The sequence below is a fragment of the Ornithorhynchus anatinus genome, chromosome 21 (assembly GCF_004115215.2).
Source record: "Ornithorhynchus anatinus isolate Pmale09 chromosome 21, mOrnAna1.pri.v4, whole genome shotgun sequence".
Taxonomy (NCBI): domain Eukaryota; kingdom Metazoa; phylum Chordata; class Mammalia; order Monotremata; family Ornithorhynchidae; genus Ornithorhynchus; species Ornithorhynchus anatinus.
This window is the reverse complement of record NC_041748.1, coordinates 22,534,083-22,548,387: the sequence shown is the minus strand read 5'-3', so window position 1 is coordinate 22,548,387 and position 14,305 is coordinate 22,534,083. Positions and strand designations below refer to the sequence as shown.

The 14,305-nt window shown below is 51.9% G+C and overlaps 3 gene segments (V, D, J or C); all 3 read right to left on the bottom strand.

Annotated features, from left to right (window-relative positions):
• Window positions 1-332: 332 nt before the first annotated feature.
• On the bottom strand, window positions 333-908 carry LOC100682075. The segment is given in 2 exon segments: window positions 333-690; window positions 819-908. Coding segments are annotated over 2 exon segments (357 nt in total).
• A 3,864-nt stretch (window positions 909-4,772) lies between these two features.
• Window positions 4,773-5,344, bottom strand: LOC114806129. The segment is given in 2 exon segments: window positions 4,773-5,095; window positions 5,253-5,344. Coding segments are annotated over 2 exon segments (360 nt in total).
• A 4,243-nt stretch (window positions 5,345-9,587) lies between these two features.
• LOC100681319 lies at window positions 9,588-14,305 on the bottom strand. The segment is given in 3 exon segments: window positions 9,588-9,883; window positions 13,769-14,074; window positions 14,216-14,305. Coding segments are annotated over 3 exon segments (654 nt in total).

Here is a 14,305-nt window from a genome sequence, read left to right as displayed (position 1 = left end):
ATGGTCTGTCTCTGGCCGAATCGCACATTCCAAGCGCTTAGTCCAGTGCTGTGCACAGAGTAAGTGCTCAATAAATACAATCGAGTGAATGAATATACATACATATTTATTATTCTATTTATTTTATCAATGGTGTGCATATCTATCTACAACTCTATTCATTTTGACGCTATTGATACCCGTCTACCTGTTTCATTGTCCGTCTCGCCCCTTCCAGACTGTGAGTCCGTTGTCGGGCAGGGATGGGCCCTTTGCCAAATTGTACATTCCAAGCAGTTAGGAAAGTGCTCTGCACACGATAAGCGCTCAGTAAATTCGACTGAATGCATGAATCTAGGAGGAAGGGGAAGAGCAAGGGGACGGGGGTTTTTGTCTCACTTCCCCATCACCCTGTGTCATTGTGAGGACTACTCCTTCTATCCTCCTGACAGTAATAATCGGCCTCATCCTCGGCCAGGGCCCTGGCGATGGTCAGCGTGGCCGTGCTCCCGGACTTGAAGCCGGAGAACCGGTCGGGGATCCTGGAGGGTCGCTTGTTACTATCGTATAAAACCAGCACCGGGGCCCGGCCGGGTTTCTGTTGGTACCAGTCCACATAGCTAGTACTAACCCCGGAGCAGGTGACTGTGGCCGTCTGTCCCAGGGCCACAGAGGCCGAGGGCGGCTGAGTGGGCACAGACCTCACGAAACCTGGAGGAGAGAAGAGAAGAGGTGAGGCAGGACTACAACGGCCCCTTCCCCCCAATCGATATCATCCCCGCCGATGAAGTCCCCGGGGCCGGGGCCCTTAGGAGGGCCCGAGCCGCCCCCGGCCGCACCTGTGCAGAGCGCCAGGAGGAGGTGGAGGAGGAGGAGAGGCGTGCGGGCCATGGCGGACACTGAGCGAAGCGAAGCGAAGCGCTGCGCTCCCCGAGGCCCCGGCTGCGGGCCCGGCCTCCCCCACCGCTCTCTTATCCCCTCCCCGCGACCCCCGACGGGGCCCCGCAGGCAAATCTGCTCCCCGCTCATTGGCTGACGCTGACGATGGGGGCGGGGCCTCGGCCGGACCGGCGGGGGGAGGGGCGCAGACACCACCGACGGGACGGGGGGAGGGTCTGTCTGTCTCTGTGTGTCTCTCACTCTGTGTCTCTGTCTTTGTGTCTCTGTGTGGGTCCAGAGACACACATGTAATCATAATAATTATGATTATCACTAAATGGTCAATAAAGAAACCAGAGGGCAGATGGGGGAGGGGAGGAACAGAGGAGGGGGATCCAGACTGAGGTAAAGTACAGAAGGTGGGACAGGCAGAAAAGACTGAGATCAGGCCCGAAGAATTTGATGCCTTCTTTTGGGACGGTGTTGAAGAAGAACACACACAACTCAAACACGACCGCCCCTTCTTGCGACTCCACCACTTGTCTGCTGTGTGACCTGGGGTAAGTCACTTCACTTCTCTGTAACTCAGTGAACTGTAAAATAGGGAGGGAGACTGTGGGCCCCACGTGGGACAGGGCCTTCGTCCAACCCAACTCACTGGTATGCACCCCAGTGCGCGGTACACTGCCTGGCACATAGTAAGCGCTTAGCAGATGCCAAAATTATCATTACTACTATACCTATACCGTATAGGCTCCGGACTGTAAACTCTACGTGCACAGGGAACGTGTCTGCCAACTTTGTCGTATTGTACTCTCCCTAGCGTTTACTACCGTCCTCTGCACTTAGTAAGTGCTAAATACATACAGTGGATGATGCTGATGATGCTGATGATGATGGTGACGCCTAACCCGAGTGGGTCAACTCCACGAGGCTCTTCTGCCACCTTTGGGCTGCTGGGAAATTATTCCCACTGTCCGGAACAGCAGTGGCAGACGACATACACTCCAGACGTACGGGAGGAGCTGCGAGGTATTTCGGGTAATAATGTTGGTATTTGTTAAGCGCTTACTATGTGCCGAGCACTGTTCTAAGCGCTGGGGTAGACATAGGGGAATCAGGTTGTCCCACGTGGGGCTCACAGTCTTAATCCCCATTTTACAGATGAGGGAACTGAGGCACGGAGAAGTTAAGTGACTTGCCCACAGTCACACAGCCGACAAGTGGCAGAGCTGGGATTCGAACTCATGAGCCCTGACTCCAAAGCCCGTGCTCTTTCCACTGAGCCACGCTGCTTCTCTGGGTAGAGCACGGGTCTTGAAATCAGAAGAAACTGACTTTTAATACCGTCTCTGCCACTTGCCTGCCTTGTGACCTCAGGTAAGTCATGCAATTCCTCTGTGCCTCAGTTCCCTCATCTGTAAAATGGGGATGAAGAATGTGAGCCCTATGTGGGTACTATGTATGACAGTACTCTATGTACTTCTATGTACTCCAGTGCTCAGTACAGTGCCTGGCATATAGTAAGCACTTAACAAAATACCATTAAAAAAACACCTTTTACTGACCCTGGGAGTAAGATCTAAAACTGCACCCAACCTGTCATTCTGGCAGCCAGGCCGTGGTGCCCAAACAGACGTTCATGCTTCTTGAGAGTTGGGTAGCAGGGAAGAAGAGGACTAGGGGAGGGGAGAAAGGGCACCCTAGGAGACAGCAGTTTGGGTACGGGGATGAAATTGCATTGACTGACCCTCCCATTAGATCCCAAGCTCTTCTACTCGGATGCTCCACCGGCCCCTCGTATTTAATGAGTCCAAAATCAAACTCTTCATCTTCCCATCAAACCCTGTCCTCCACCAGACTTTCCTATCGCTCTGTACAACACCTTGGTCCTCCACATCTCAATACCACTCTTCCTCCTATTTAGAATACGAGTCCTTTTTGGCACAGGGATTGTGTCTGACCTGAATCACTTACATCTACCCTACTGCTTAGAACAGTGCTTGACACATAGTAAGCACTTTTAAAATAAATACAGTTACTATTAGCACCAACTATTACGGGCCCATAACCTCGACATTATCCTCAACTCATCTCCCGCCCTCAAAACACATATTCAGTCTGTCACAGGAGCCAATCAGTTCTACCTTCACAACATCTCTAGAATCTATCCTTTCCTCTCCAACCAAAATGCTACCACGTCGATGCAAGCACCTCTCATTTCCTTCCTTGACTACTGCACCAACCACCTCTCTGACCTCCCTGCCTTCTGTCTTTCCCTGTTTCAGTCCACACTGCACTCTGCTGCCCGACTCAGATTTCTAGAAAAGACATTCAGCACACATCTCCCCACTCCTCAAGGACCTCCAGTGGTGGACCATCCCTTTCTGCATCCAACAGCAATTCCTTTCCATTGACTCTTAGGCATTCACTCAGCTTCTCCTTACCTTACCTTACTGACTTCCTACTGAGAAGCATTCATGGACAGAGGTAAGGAGAATGGGCCTGGGAGCCGGAGCACCTGAGTCCTAATCCCTGTTCTGTCACCTGCCTGCTGTGTGGCCCTGGGCAGGTAACTCTACTTCTCTGGATCTCAGTTTCCTCATCTAAACCATGGGGATTCCGGGTCCGTTCACACTCCTACTTAGACTGTGAGCCCATCTGGGACGGAGACTTTGTCCCACCTGATTTACTTCAGAACGGTGCTTGACCTATAGTAAGAGCTTATCAGATTCCCTAATTAATTTCATCACTACAGCCCAATCCACACAGTTCTCTCCTCTAACGTCAATCTGCTCTCTCTAACTCGATCTCGTCTATCCTGCCCTTGACCAGTTGTCCACAGCCTCCCTCCAGCCTGGAACACCCTCCCTCTTCATAGCCAATGGACCACCATGCCCTCCATTCTCCAATTCCTACTAAAATCATATCTCCTCTATCAGGCCTTTCCTAACTCCTCATTTCCCCTCACTATTTCCTTCCCCTTTGCCTCACCTATCCTTGCAGGTTGTACTCTTTAAGCTCCTTGTCACCTCATCCACAGTCTCAAAGCATTTACAAGTGTGAATTTTCCTCCACTCTGCTACTTCCCCTCTCTGTAATTTATTTTAATGTTTGATTCCCCTTCTGGGTTGTACATTCTAAGTTAGCAGGGATCACGTCTATTGCATTGTCTGGATCAATCAATCAATCAATGGTATTCATTGAATGTTCATTATGTGCACAGCACTGTACTAAGCGCTTGGGAGAGTACAGTACAATAGAATTAGCAGACATGTTCCCTGACCATAACTAACTTGTAGTTAAGAGGAAGAGACAAAAATTAACATCGATACATTCATAATTCCTTTTATGTAATTTTAAGATAAGTCTGCAAGTGCCGAGGGTGGGTGTACTCTCCCAAGTGCCGAATACGCTGTCCTGCACACATTAAGCACTCACTAAATACCATCTATTGAATGACCGATGGAATTGCAGGTTTCCTATCTTTTCTTCAGTTGTGTGTTGCCGAAATCCCCAGTAATGGTGCCTTGCACACACAATGTCAAGGAAGCAGGTGATGGAGATGGGGAAAAAAATGATGCGGGCAAGGGTTACGACAGTGGTGGCGATGGTGCCCATAGCAATGCTGGCATCTTCCTCAGAGGGACCTGGATGGGAATACAGGCACCAGAGGCCTGAGCGGCTGCGAATCCCCCGGGGCTGCGGTGAGCAAGATGGCCGGAGGCAGGAGGCGGGCCCAGCAAGACTGGGATGAAGACCGATCTGGGGGTGCTGAGGGGGTGCGGCAGGGTGAGGGGCACAGGGGAAGCTGGAGGGGCTAGAGGTCAGCATTCCCCTCCCCCTCCTGGCACAGGGCACCATCTGGCAGGAGGAGCAGAGCAGTGGGATGGGCCCATGGGGACGGGGGTTTTTGTCTCACTTCCCCATCACCCTGTGTCACTGTGAGGATTATTACTGCTTGCATAGTCCTGACAGTAATAATCGGCCTCATCCTCGGCCTGGGCCCTGGCGATGCTCAACGTGGCCGTGCTCCCAGATTTAGAGCCGGAGAATCGATCGGGGATCCCGGAGGGTCGGCTGTTACTATTGTATATGACCAGCACAGGGGCCTGACCGGGTTTCTGCTGGTACCAATGTATATAGCTACTGCTAACACCGGAGCAGGTGAGTGTGGCCGTCTGTCCCAGGGCCACAGACACCGAGGGCGGCTGAGTCGGCACAGAACTCACGAAACCTGGAGCAGAGGAGAGAAAAGATCAGTAAGAACTGTACTGGACCCCTCTCTGGGCAGCCTTCCCCCGTCCCCTCCCCAGTACCCCAACTGCATCTGTCCGGGTTAAGTCTCCCTGCCCAGGGCCCTTAGGGGGGGTATTAGTTGCCCCCAGCCGCACCTGTACAGAGAGCAAGGAGGAGGTGGAGGAGGAGGAGAGGAGTGCGGGCCATGGTGGACACGGACACAAGCCTTCTGTTCCCCGAGGCTCCAGCTCTGGGAATGGGCTCCCCAAAATCTCTTAACTCCTCCCCATGGCCCCATCCCCCCTCCTGCAGCCACCACATGCAAATCTGCTCCCTGCCCAATGGCTACTGCTTCTAGGGGCGTCACCCAGCCCAGCTCACAGAGACCCAAGACACTGACAGAGGAAAGGAGGGGCCTCTTCTCTCTCTCTCTGTGTCTCACCCTCCCTCTCTCTTTCTCTTTCCACACTACACAAAAGCTATGTCCCTCGCTCTACCTCCATCTCTCCTGGTACAAGTTTGCCCTGTGTCCCTTCTCGGGAGCCACCAGGGTCTTACAGTCATTCACTTGGGGTCAGAATAAATGGTGATGTCAAGAAACCAGCCTTAAAGTCTATGCTATGGCTCAGGGATTGAATTTTTCCAGATCTGCCATCATTCCAATATCTGTTCTAAAGGAACATTGTGATCAATCAATTCATCAATCGATCGTATTTATTGAGGGCTCACTGGGCACAGAGCACTGTACTAACTGCTTGGGAGAGTATGATACAACCCAGTTGGATAAGAAGCAGTGGGATCTAATGGACAGAGCATGAGCCTGGGAGGCAGAGGAAATGGGTTCTAAACTCAGGATCACCACTTGTCTGCTCTGTGACCTTTGATGAGTCCCTTAACTTTTCAGTGCCTCAGTTACTTCATCTGTAAAATAGGGATTAATACAGTGAGCCCCATGTAGGACATGAACTGGGTCCTACATGATTGCTTCTATCTACCCCAGAGCTTTTTCAGGACTTGATACATAGTAAGCCCTTAACGAATACCAGGAAAAAATGGGTTGGTAGATACAGGTTGTATATAACCAGCACAGGGGCCAGGTGTTTCAAGGTGGGGAGTTTCAAGTGGGGAGACAGGCATTACATTAAATGCATAAATTTGGACATGTACACAAATGTAAGAGGCTGAGCATGGTGTGAATAAACAGGTCAAATCCAAGTTCCAGGGCACCTCAGAAGAGAGAAGGAATAGGGGAAATCAGGGCTCAGATGGAGAAGGCATCCTGGAAGAGATGTGATTTTAATATAACTTTGAAGGTGTAGGAGAGAAAACGTCATGTATCAGATACGAAGGAGGAGGGAGTTCCCGTGGACATGGAGTCGGCGGCAAGATAGACAAGATCGACTTACTGTGAGTAGGATGGCAATTCAAGGAGCAAAGTGAGCGTGCTGTGCTGTAGAAGATAGTCAGTGAGGCAAGATAGGCGGAGATAAAGTGACTGAGTGCTTCAAAGCCAATGGTGAGGAGCTTGGGTTTGATGTGGAGGTGGATGGGCAATCACTGGAGGTTCTTGAGGAGGGGGGAAACATGGACCGAACATATTTTTAGAAAAACATTACAGGCATTTCCACAGAGTGAAATATGGACTGGAGAAGGGAGCAACAGAAGTCAGGGAGGAAAGCTAGAAGGCTGACACAGCAGTCAGGAAAGGATAGTGTAAGTGCATGTATCAATGTGGTGTCAGTTTGAACGGAGAGGAAAGGGGGGATTTTAGTGATACTCGGAAGGATAGAACTGTCACTATGGTGAAAGATTTAATATGAGGGATTAATAAGAGTGATGAGTTAAAGATAACGCCCAATATTAGGGGCTTGTGAAACAGGTGGATCGTGGTACTTCCTACAGTGAAGCAAAACTCAGGGGAAGGGCAGAGTTTGGGTGAGAAGATAAGGAGTTCTGTTTTGGACATGTCAATTTGAGGAGTCGACGGGACATGCAAGTATAGATGGCCTTAAGGCAGGAGGAATGTGAAATTGTAGAGAAGGAGAGACATCAGGGCTGGAGATGTAGATCTGGCAATCATCCCCATAGAGAAAATACCTGAAGCCATGGGAAAAAATGAGTTCTCCAAGGGAGTGGGTGTAGATGGAGAACAGAAAGGGACCCAAAGCTGAGCCCTGATGGACTCCCCACAGTTAGTGGGTGGGAGACAAGAAGGAGCCTCTGAAAGAAAGTGAGAATGAGCAGCCAGAGAGATAAGAGGAGAGCCAGGAGAGCACAGCGTCATTGAGGGCAAGATTGGATAATGTTTCCAGGAAAAGGGGTTGTTGAGGAGGATCAGTATGGAGTAGAGGCCTTTGAGAGAAGCCGGATTCGATGAAGACGAATGGGGAGGAAAGATTGCAGAAAGGAATATAAACAAGCTTCAGTATGCTGATGATACAACCCTCCTAGCAGAAAATGAAGGGATCTGAAGGGCGTATTATTCCAAGTTCAAGAACAGTGCACATAGATGGGGCTACATCTGAATGTCAAGAAAACAAAGATCATGACAACTGGAAGTTTTAACACATTTGTAGTGGATGGAGGAAAGATTTAAATAGTTGACAACTTTCTCTTCTGGGATCAATAATCAGTAATAAAGGAACTGGTAGCCCAGAAATACGCCGAAGATTAATGTTGGGAAGAATAACTTCAGAGCAACCAAGAGATTGGAAAGAGTCATGAAATGGGTTGATGCAAAAATCACCATAAAAATACAAATGGTCAACTCTATGGTTTTTCCAGTGACAATGTATGGATCCAAAAGCCGGACAGTGAAAAAACAAGATAAAAAGAACATCGATTCTCTGGCAATGTGGTATTGGAGAAGGTTTTGGTGAATACCACGGACTGCCCGAAAAACAGACAGATGGATTTTTGAGCAAATTAAAACCAAAGTGGCCGTTGGAAGGTCAGATGACTCGACTTTAATTAGCGTATTTTGGACTTAAAATCAGGAGGACTAATTCTCTGGAGAAGACAGTAATGCTAGGAAAAGTCCAGGGAAAACGTGGAAAAGGCAGAACAGCAGCTAGATGGATAGAGACCAGAACGACGACAACGGAAGAACCGTTAGGCTGCGGATCAGGGCAGAGGACGGGATGTTCTGGACAAAGTATACCCACGGAGCGCCTACGGATCGGAAACGACTCAGCGACACTTAATAATAATATTGAGACGTCTTTGGAGAAGAATTGAACCGGGGATAATCAGGACAGGAAGTAGAAAAGGCTCAGTGGGATGGTGAGGTGAGACAGGGAGGCAGAGGCCAGTCTGATCCTCTCATTGTTCTAAGGGAACAAATAGGGAAGGCCGATGGAGCTGCTCTTGGGTCCCTCACCCGTGATCCTTCCTCAAGCACACATGGGCGGCTCAGACTGTGGGCTGCAAACGCCCTCTGCTGTACCTGGCACCAAAGACGACCGCTGGTCCCTCCCTCCTCATTCTTGGCTGTTTGCTCCTCCAGCCCCTGCCTGGCCTCAATCTCCTGCGGTTGAAAGGGTTGGGGTAATTGGTAGCTGAGTTCACAGTCTGTCCCTTGACAGACTTTGAGGGGCCCAGTGCTATGGGAGAAGCAGTCCCCCACAGTCCTTTCCTGGTGTGTTTCATGAATAGGGAATGAAAAGGGCCCACCCGGCCCTCACCTGCGGTCCCACTGTCCCTTTCCAGAATCACTGCTCTGCTAAAGGGGAGGGGATTTGGCCTCGATGGGAAAGAGAGCAATGGAGACACGGCTAGGCGACTGTGACACCAGAGAACTGGCCCCAGTCAGGTCAATTCCCCGCAGGGGTCCAGGACAAACCAAAAAGGGGAAAAGAACAAGACGCAAAAGTTTCCCCCAGGAAAGACACAACTTCTAGACAGGCCGGACGGGGGGAGCGGACATGCAGGGTGGCCACCGGCCGATCCCCCTTCACCCAAAATCTCTAACCAACCTGTGTCACCATGTTGCCGTGCTATGGTAGCAATGGGAAGAAAGACACGTCCAGGACACGACAGAGTGACGGGACCCGTGACGGACACCAGACTGTCCTACTGAGAGCTCACCTCCTTCAGGAGGCCTTCACAGTCTCAGCCCTCATCCTCTGCTCCTTTTCCCCTCCACATCGCTCCTACTTGCCCCCTCTGCCCCAACCAGCCTCCCTCCCCGACAGCACTTGCGTATAGATGTACATGTTTAATATTCTATTTTATCAATGGTGTGTATATATGGATAATTCTATTTATTTATTTTGATGCTATTGATGCCCATCTACCTATTTTGTTGTCTGTCTCCCCCTTCAAGACTCAATCCGTTGTTGGGCAGGGATTGGCGCTTTCCCGAACTGTACATTCCAAGTGTTTAATACAGTGCTCTGCACACAGTAAACACTCAGTGAATTCGACTGAACGAAAGAATCTGTGAGGAAGGGGCAGAACAGGGGGGCGGGGTTTTTTGTCTCACTTCCCCATCACCCTGTGTCACTGTGAGGAGCACTACTATCCTCCTGACAGTAATAATTGGCCTCATCCTCGGCCTGGGCCCTGGCGATGGTCAGCGTGGCCGTGCTCCCGGACTTGGAACCGGAGAACCGGTCAGGGATCCCGGAGGGTCGCTTCTTATTTTCGTATATAACCAGCACCGGGGCCCGGCCGGGTTTCTGCTGATACCAGTTGACATAGCTACCACCGGAGCAGGTGAGTGTGGCCGTCTGTCCCAGGGCCACAGACGCGGAGGGCGGCTGAGTGGGCACAGACCTCACGAAACCTGGAGAAGAGAAGAGAAGAGAAGAGAAGAGAAGAGAAGAGAAGAGAAGAGAAGAGAAGAGACGAGAAGCGAAGAGAAGAGAAGAGAAGAGAAGAGAAGAACAGATGAGATGAGATGAGATGAGATGAGATGAGATGAGATGAGATGAGATGAGATGAGATGAGATGAGATGAGATGAGATGAGATGAGATGAGATAGGACTGCAGCAGCCCCCTTCCCCCAATCAATATCATCCCCGCCGGGTCCTCCCGGGCCGATGAAGTCCCCGGGGCCGGGGCCCTTAGGAGGGCCCGAGGCGCCCCCGGCCGCACCTGTGCAGAGCGCCAGGAGGAGGTGGAGGAGATGGAGGAGGAGGAGAGGCGTGCGGGCCATGGCGGACACTGAGCGAAGCGCTGCGCTCCCCGAGGCCCCGGCTGCGGGCCCGGCCTCCCCCACCGCTCTCTTATCCCCTCCCCGCGACCCCCGACGGGGCCCCGCAGGCAAATCTGCTCCCCGCTCATTGGCTGACGCGGACGCCGGGAGCGGGGCCTCGGCCGGCCGGGGGGGAGGGGGGCGGACACCACCGACGGGGCGGAGGGAGGGTCTCTCTGTCTCTCTCTATCCTGTCTCTCTGTGTCTCTGTGTCCACGTGTCCAGCCTGTCCTGCCCTTCCTCCCTCGGCCCGGACGGGACCCTCGCCCACCGCCTGGGGGCGCCAAGGAGCTGCCACTCCCGCCCCCGACTGGCGGGGAGTCACGGCCCGACGGCGCCCCCTGGCGGTCCCGCCCTCCGTCACAACCCTCGGGCCTCCCCCCGCCCAGCCACTGCTCCTTCCAGCCCGCGGGAACATTGACTGAGCGCCTCCTCGGTGCCACACACCGTATCCAACCCCGGCAACGAATACACGGGTGGAAATTAGATTTTGATCCAATCCCATTAAAGATACAAGGGTAAAAGTGGAAACAGGCTACAGATACGTAGAACAGATGAAACGGTACCTGAAGACAACATAAAATCTCGTAATACACAGGTGGAAATGACATAGTGACGCCGGCCAATTAAAGATATAAGGGCAAAAGTGGAAACAGGCCACAGAGACGTAGAAAAGATTAAACAGAATGTAAAGACATGGACAAGTACACAGAGGCAGAACAAAGATCACTAGACTGCTTTGGCTAGGGAGGCGATTTTCAGGCTTCTCCAGACCCCGAGTCCACAGTCTCTGCCGTGGCCACGGTGCCTAGAACGGTCACGATGCTGATGATGGTGCTCACTATGTACCAAGCACTGGGACAGGTACAAGGTAATCAGGCTGTCCCACGAGGGAATCTTCCTGTCAAAAACCTTCCCGGAAGGTTTTTATGATGCAGTCATTGACCATTTCCCTTTCAACAGAGGAGCAAATAAGAGGAAATGGGCATAAGTTTCAGCAAGAAAGTTTTTTTTTTTTTTACTTTGACCACTGGCTAACAGCACCCTCGCAGTTACAAAATGAAATGAAACAAAATTGTTGGTTTCAACACACAGAAAGGGACACTTGGTGAAATTAATTAACTGCTCTTAATCCCCATTTTACAGATGAGGTAACTGAGGCCTAGACAAGTTAAGTGACTAGCCCAAAGTCACACAGCAGGAAGTTGGCAGCGAAGGGATCAGAACCCACGACCATTCACTCCCAAGCCCGTGCTTTTGCCACTGATGCTTCTCTACCAACAATAACGGAAGAACCGTTAGAAAGGTTGCGGATCATGGCAGAGGACAGGACGTTCTGGAGAAAATATATATGTGGAGTTGCTATGAATAGAAAATGACTCGAAGGCACTTAAGAAGAAGAAGAAGAGGTCTTTGGAAAGGCATTGATGCAGGGGATAATCAAGACAGGAAGTAGAAAGCACTCAGAGAGGCAGGGTGAGATGAGATGGGGAGAGAGAGGGCGATTTGACCCTTGGCTTGCTATAAGGAAACAAACAGGGGACGCCGGCAGGGCTGCTCTCAGATCCCTCGCCCATGATCCTTCCTCAAGCCCACCTGGCCTGATCAAACTGTGGGCTGAGGCACCCTCTGCTGGCCCTGGCACCAGAGACTAACCCTAGTCCCTCCCTCCTCACCCCTTTCCGATTCCTTCCCCAGCCCCTGCCTGGCCTCAGTCTCCTGCTGCTGAGAGCGTTGGGGGAATTAGTAGTTGAGTTCACAGTCTGTCCCTTGACGGACTTTGAGGGGCCCAGTGTTGTGGGAGATCCGGTCCCACACGGTCCTTTCCGTGTGTGTTCCATGAATGGGGCATGAAATGGGGCCACCCGGCCCTGGCCTGCGGTCCGAACGTCCCTTCCCAGCATCACTGCTCTGCTAGAGGGGAGGGGATTAGGACTCGATGGGAAAGCAAGCAATGGATATGAGGCTAGGCGACTGTGACAGGGTCCCCATATTAGGACAGATGCTCTCTGGCATCGGTGACACCAGAGAACCGGCCCCAGGCCGGTCATTTCCCTAGGGGTCCTGGACAAACTCAAGGAGGGAAAAGAGCAAGAGACAAAGTTTCCCCCAGGAAAGACATAACTTCTAAACAGGCCTGACGACCTTGGTGTCATCCTTGACTCTACTGTCTCATTCATCCACACGTCCTTCCATCACCAACACCTGCCGGTCTCACCTTCACGACATCGCCGAGAGCCGCCCTTTCCTCTTTATCCAAACTGCTACTTGCTGGTACAAGCTCTTGAAATATCCCGACTGGATCACTGCATCAGCCTCCTCTCTAATCTCCCATCCTCCTGTCTCTCCCCGCTCCAAATCTATTATTCATTCCGCTGCCCAGCTCATTCTCCTACCGAAACGCTCTGGGGATGTCACTCCCCTCCTCAAAAACCTCCAGTGGTTGCCTATCAACCTTCGCACGAAACAAATACTCCTCACTCTTGGCTTCAAGGCTCTACATCACTTTGCCCCTTCCTACCTCACCTCCCTTCTCTCTTTCTACTGTCCACCCCGTACACTCCGTTCCTCTACCACTCACCTCTTCACGGTCCCTCGTTTGCGTCCGCCCCGCCCTCGGCCCCTGGCCCACGTCCTACCGCTGACCTGGCTCGCCCTCCCTCCTCACACTCGCCAAACTGACTCTCTTCCCCTCTTCAAAGCCCTACTGAGAGTTCACCTCCTCCAAAAGGCCTTCCCAGACAAAGTCCTCCCTTTCCCTCTGCTCCTCCTCCCCCCCTCCCATTCCACCTTCTCTCTCCCTCTGCTCTTCCCCCTTCTCCTCCCCACAGCACTTCTGCAATTTGTATATTTTATTACTCTATTTTGTTAATGATGTGTATATGATTCTATTTATCTCGATGATTTTGACCCCAGACTGCGCTTGTTTCATGTTGTTCCGTTCTGTCGTCTGTCTCCCCCGTTTAGGCTGTGAGCCCGTTGTCGGGCAGGGTTCGTCTCTGTCTTTGACCAAATCGCACATTCCAAGCGCTTAGTCATTCATTCATTCAATAGTATTTATTGAGCGCTTACTATGTGCAGAGCACTGTACTAAGCGCTTGGGATGAACAAGTCGGCAACAGATAGAGACAGTCCAGTGCTGTGCACATAGTAAGCGCTCAATAAATATGATCGACTCAATATAGGTACATATTTATTATTCTATTTATTTTATCAATAGTGTGCATATCTATCTACTTCTCTATTTATTTTGACACTATTGATACCCGTCTATCTGTTTTGTTGCTTTCTCCCCTCTTCCAGACTGTGAGTCCGTTGTCGGGCAGGGATCGGCCCTTTGCCAATTGTACATTCCAAGCGGTTAAGACAGTGCTCTGCACACGGTAAGCGCTCAGTAAATTCGACTGAATGAATGAATCTAGGAGGAAGGGGCAGAGCTGGGGGACAGGGTTTTTGTCTCACTTCCCCACCAACCTGTGTCACTGTGAGTACCATAACTGCTATCATAGTCCTGACAGTAATAATCGGCCTCGTCCTCGGCCTGGGCCCCGGCGATTTTCAGCGTGGCTGTGCTCCCGGACTTGGAGCCGGAGAACCGGTCGGGGATCCCGGAGGGTCGCTTGTCATTCTGGTATATAACCAGCACAGGGGCCCGGCCGGGTTTCTGCTGGTACCAGGCAGTAGCATAGCTACTGCTAACCCCGGAGCAGGTGAGTGTGGCCGTCTGGCCCAGGGCTACAGACGCCGAGGGCTGCTGAGTGGGCGCAGACCTCACGAAACCTGGAGGAGAAAAGAGAAGAGAAGAGAAAAGGGGGTGAGGCAGGACTGCAGCGGCCCCCTGCCCCCAGTGGATATCATCCCCGCCGATGAAGTCCCCGGGGCCGGGGCCCTTAGGAGGGCCCGAGTCGCCCCCGGCCGCACCTGTGCAGAGCGCCAGGAGGAGGTGGAGGAGGAGGAGAGGCGTGCGGGCCATGGCGGACACTGAGCGAAGCGAAGCGAAGCGCTGCGCTC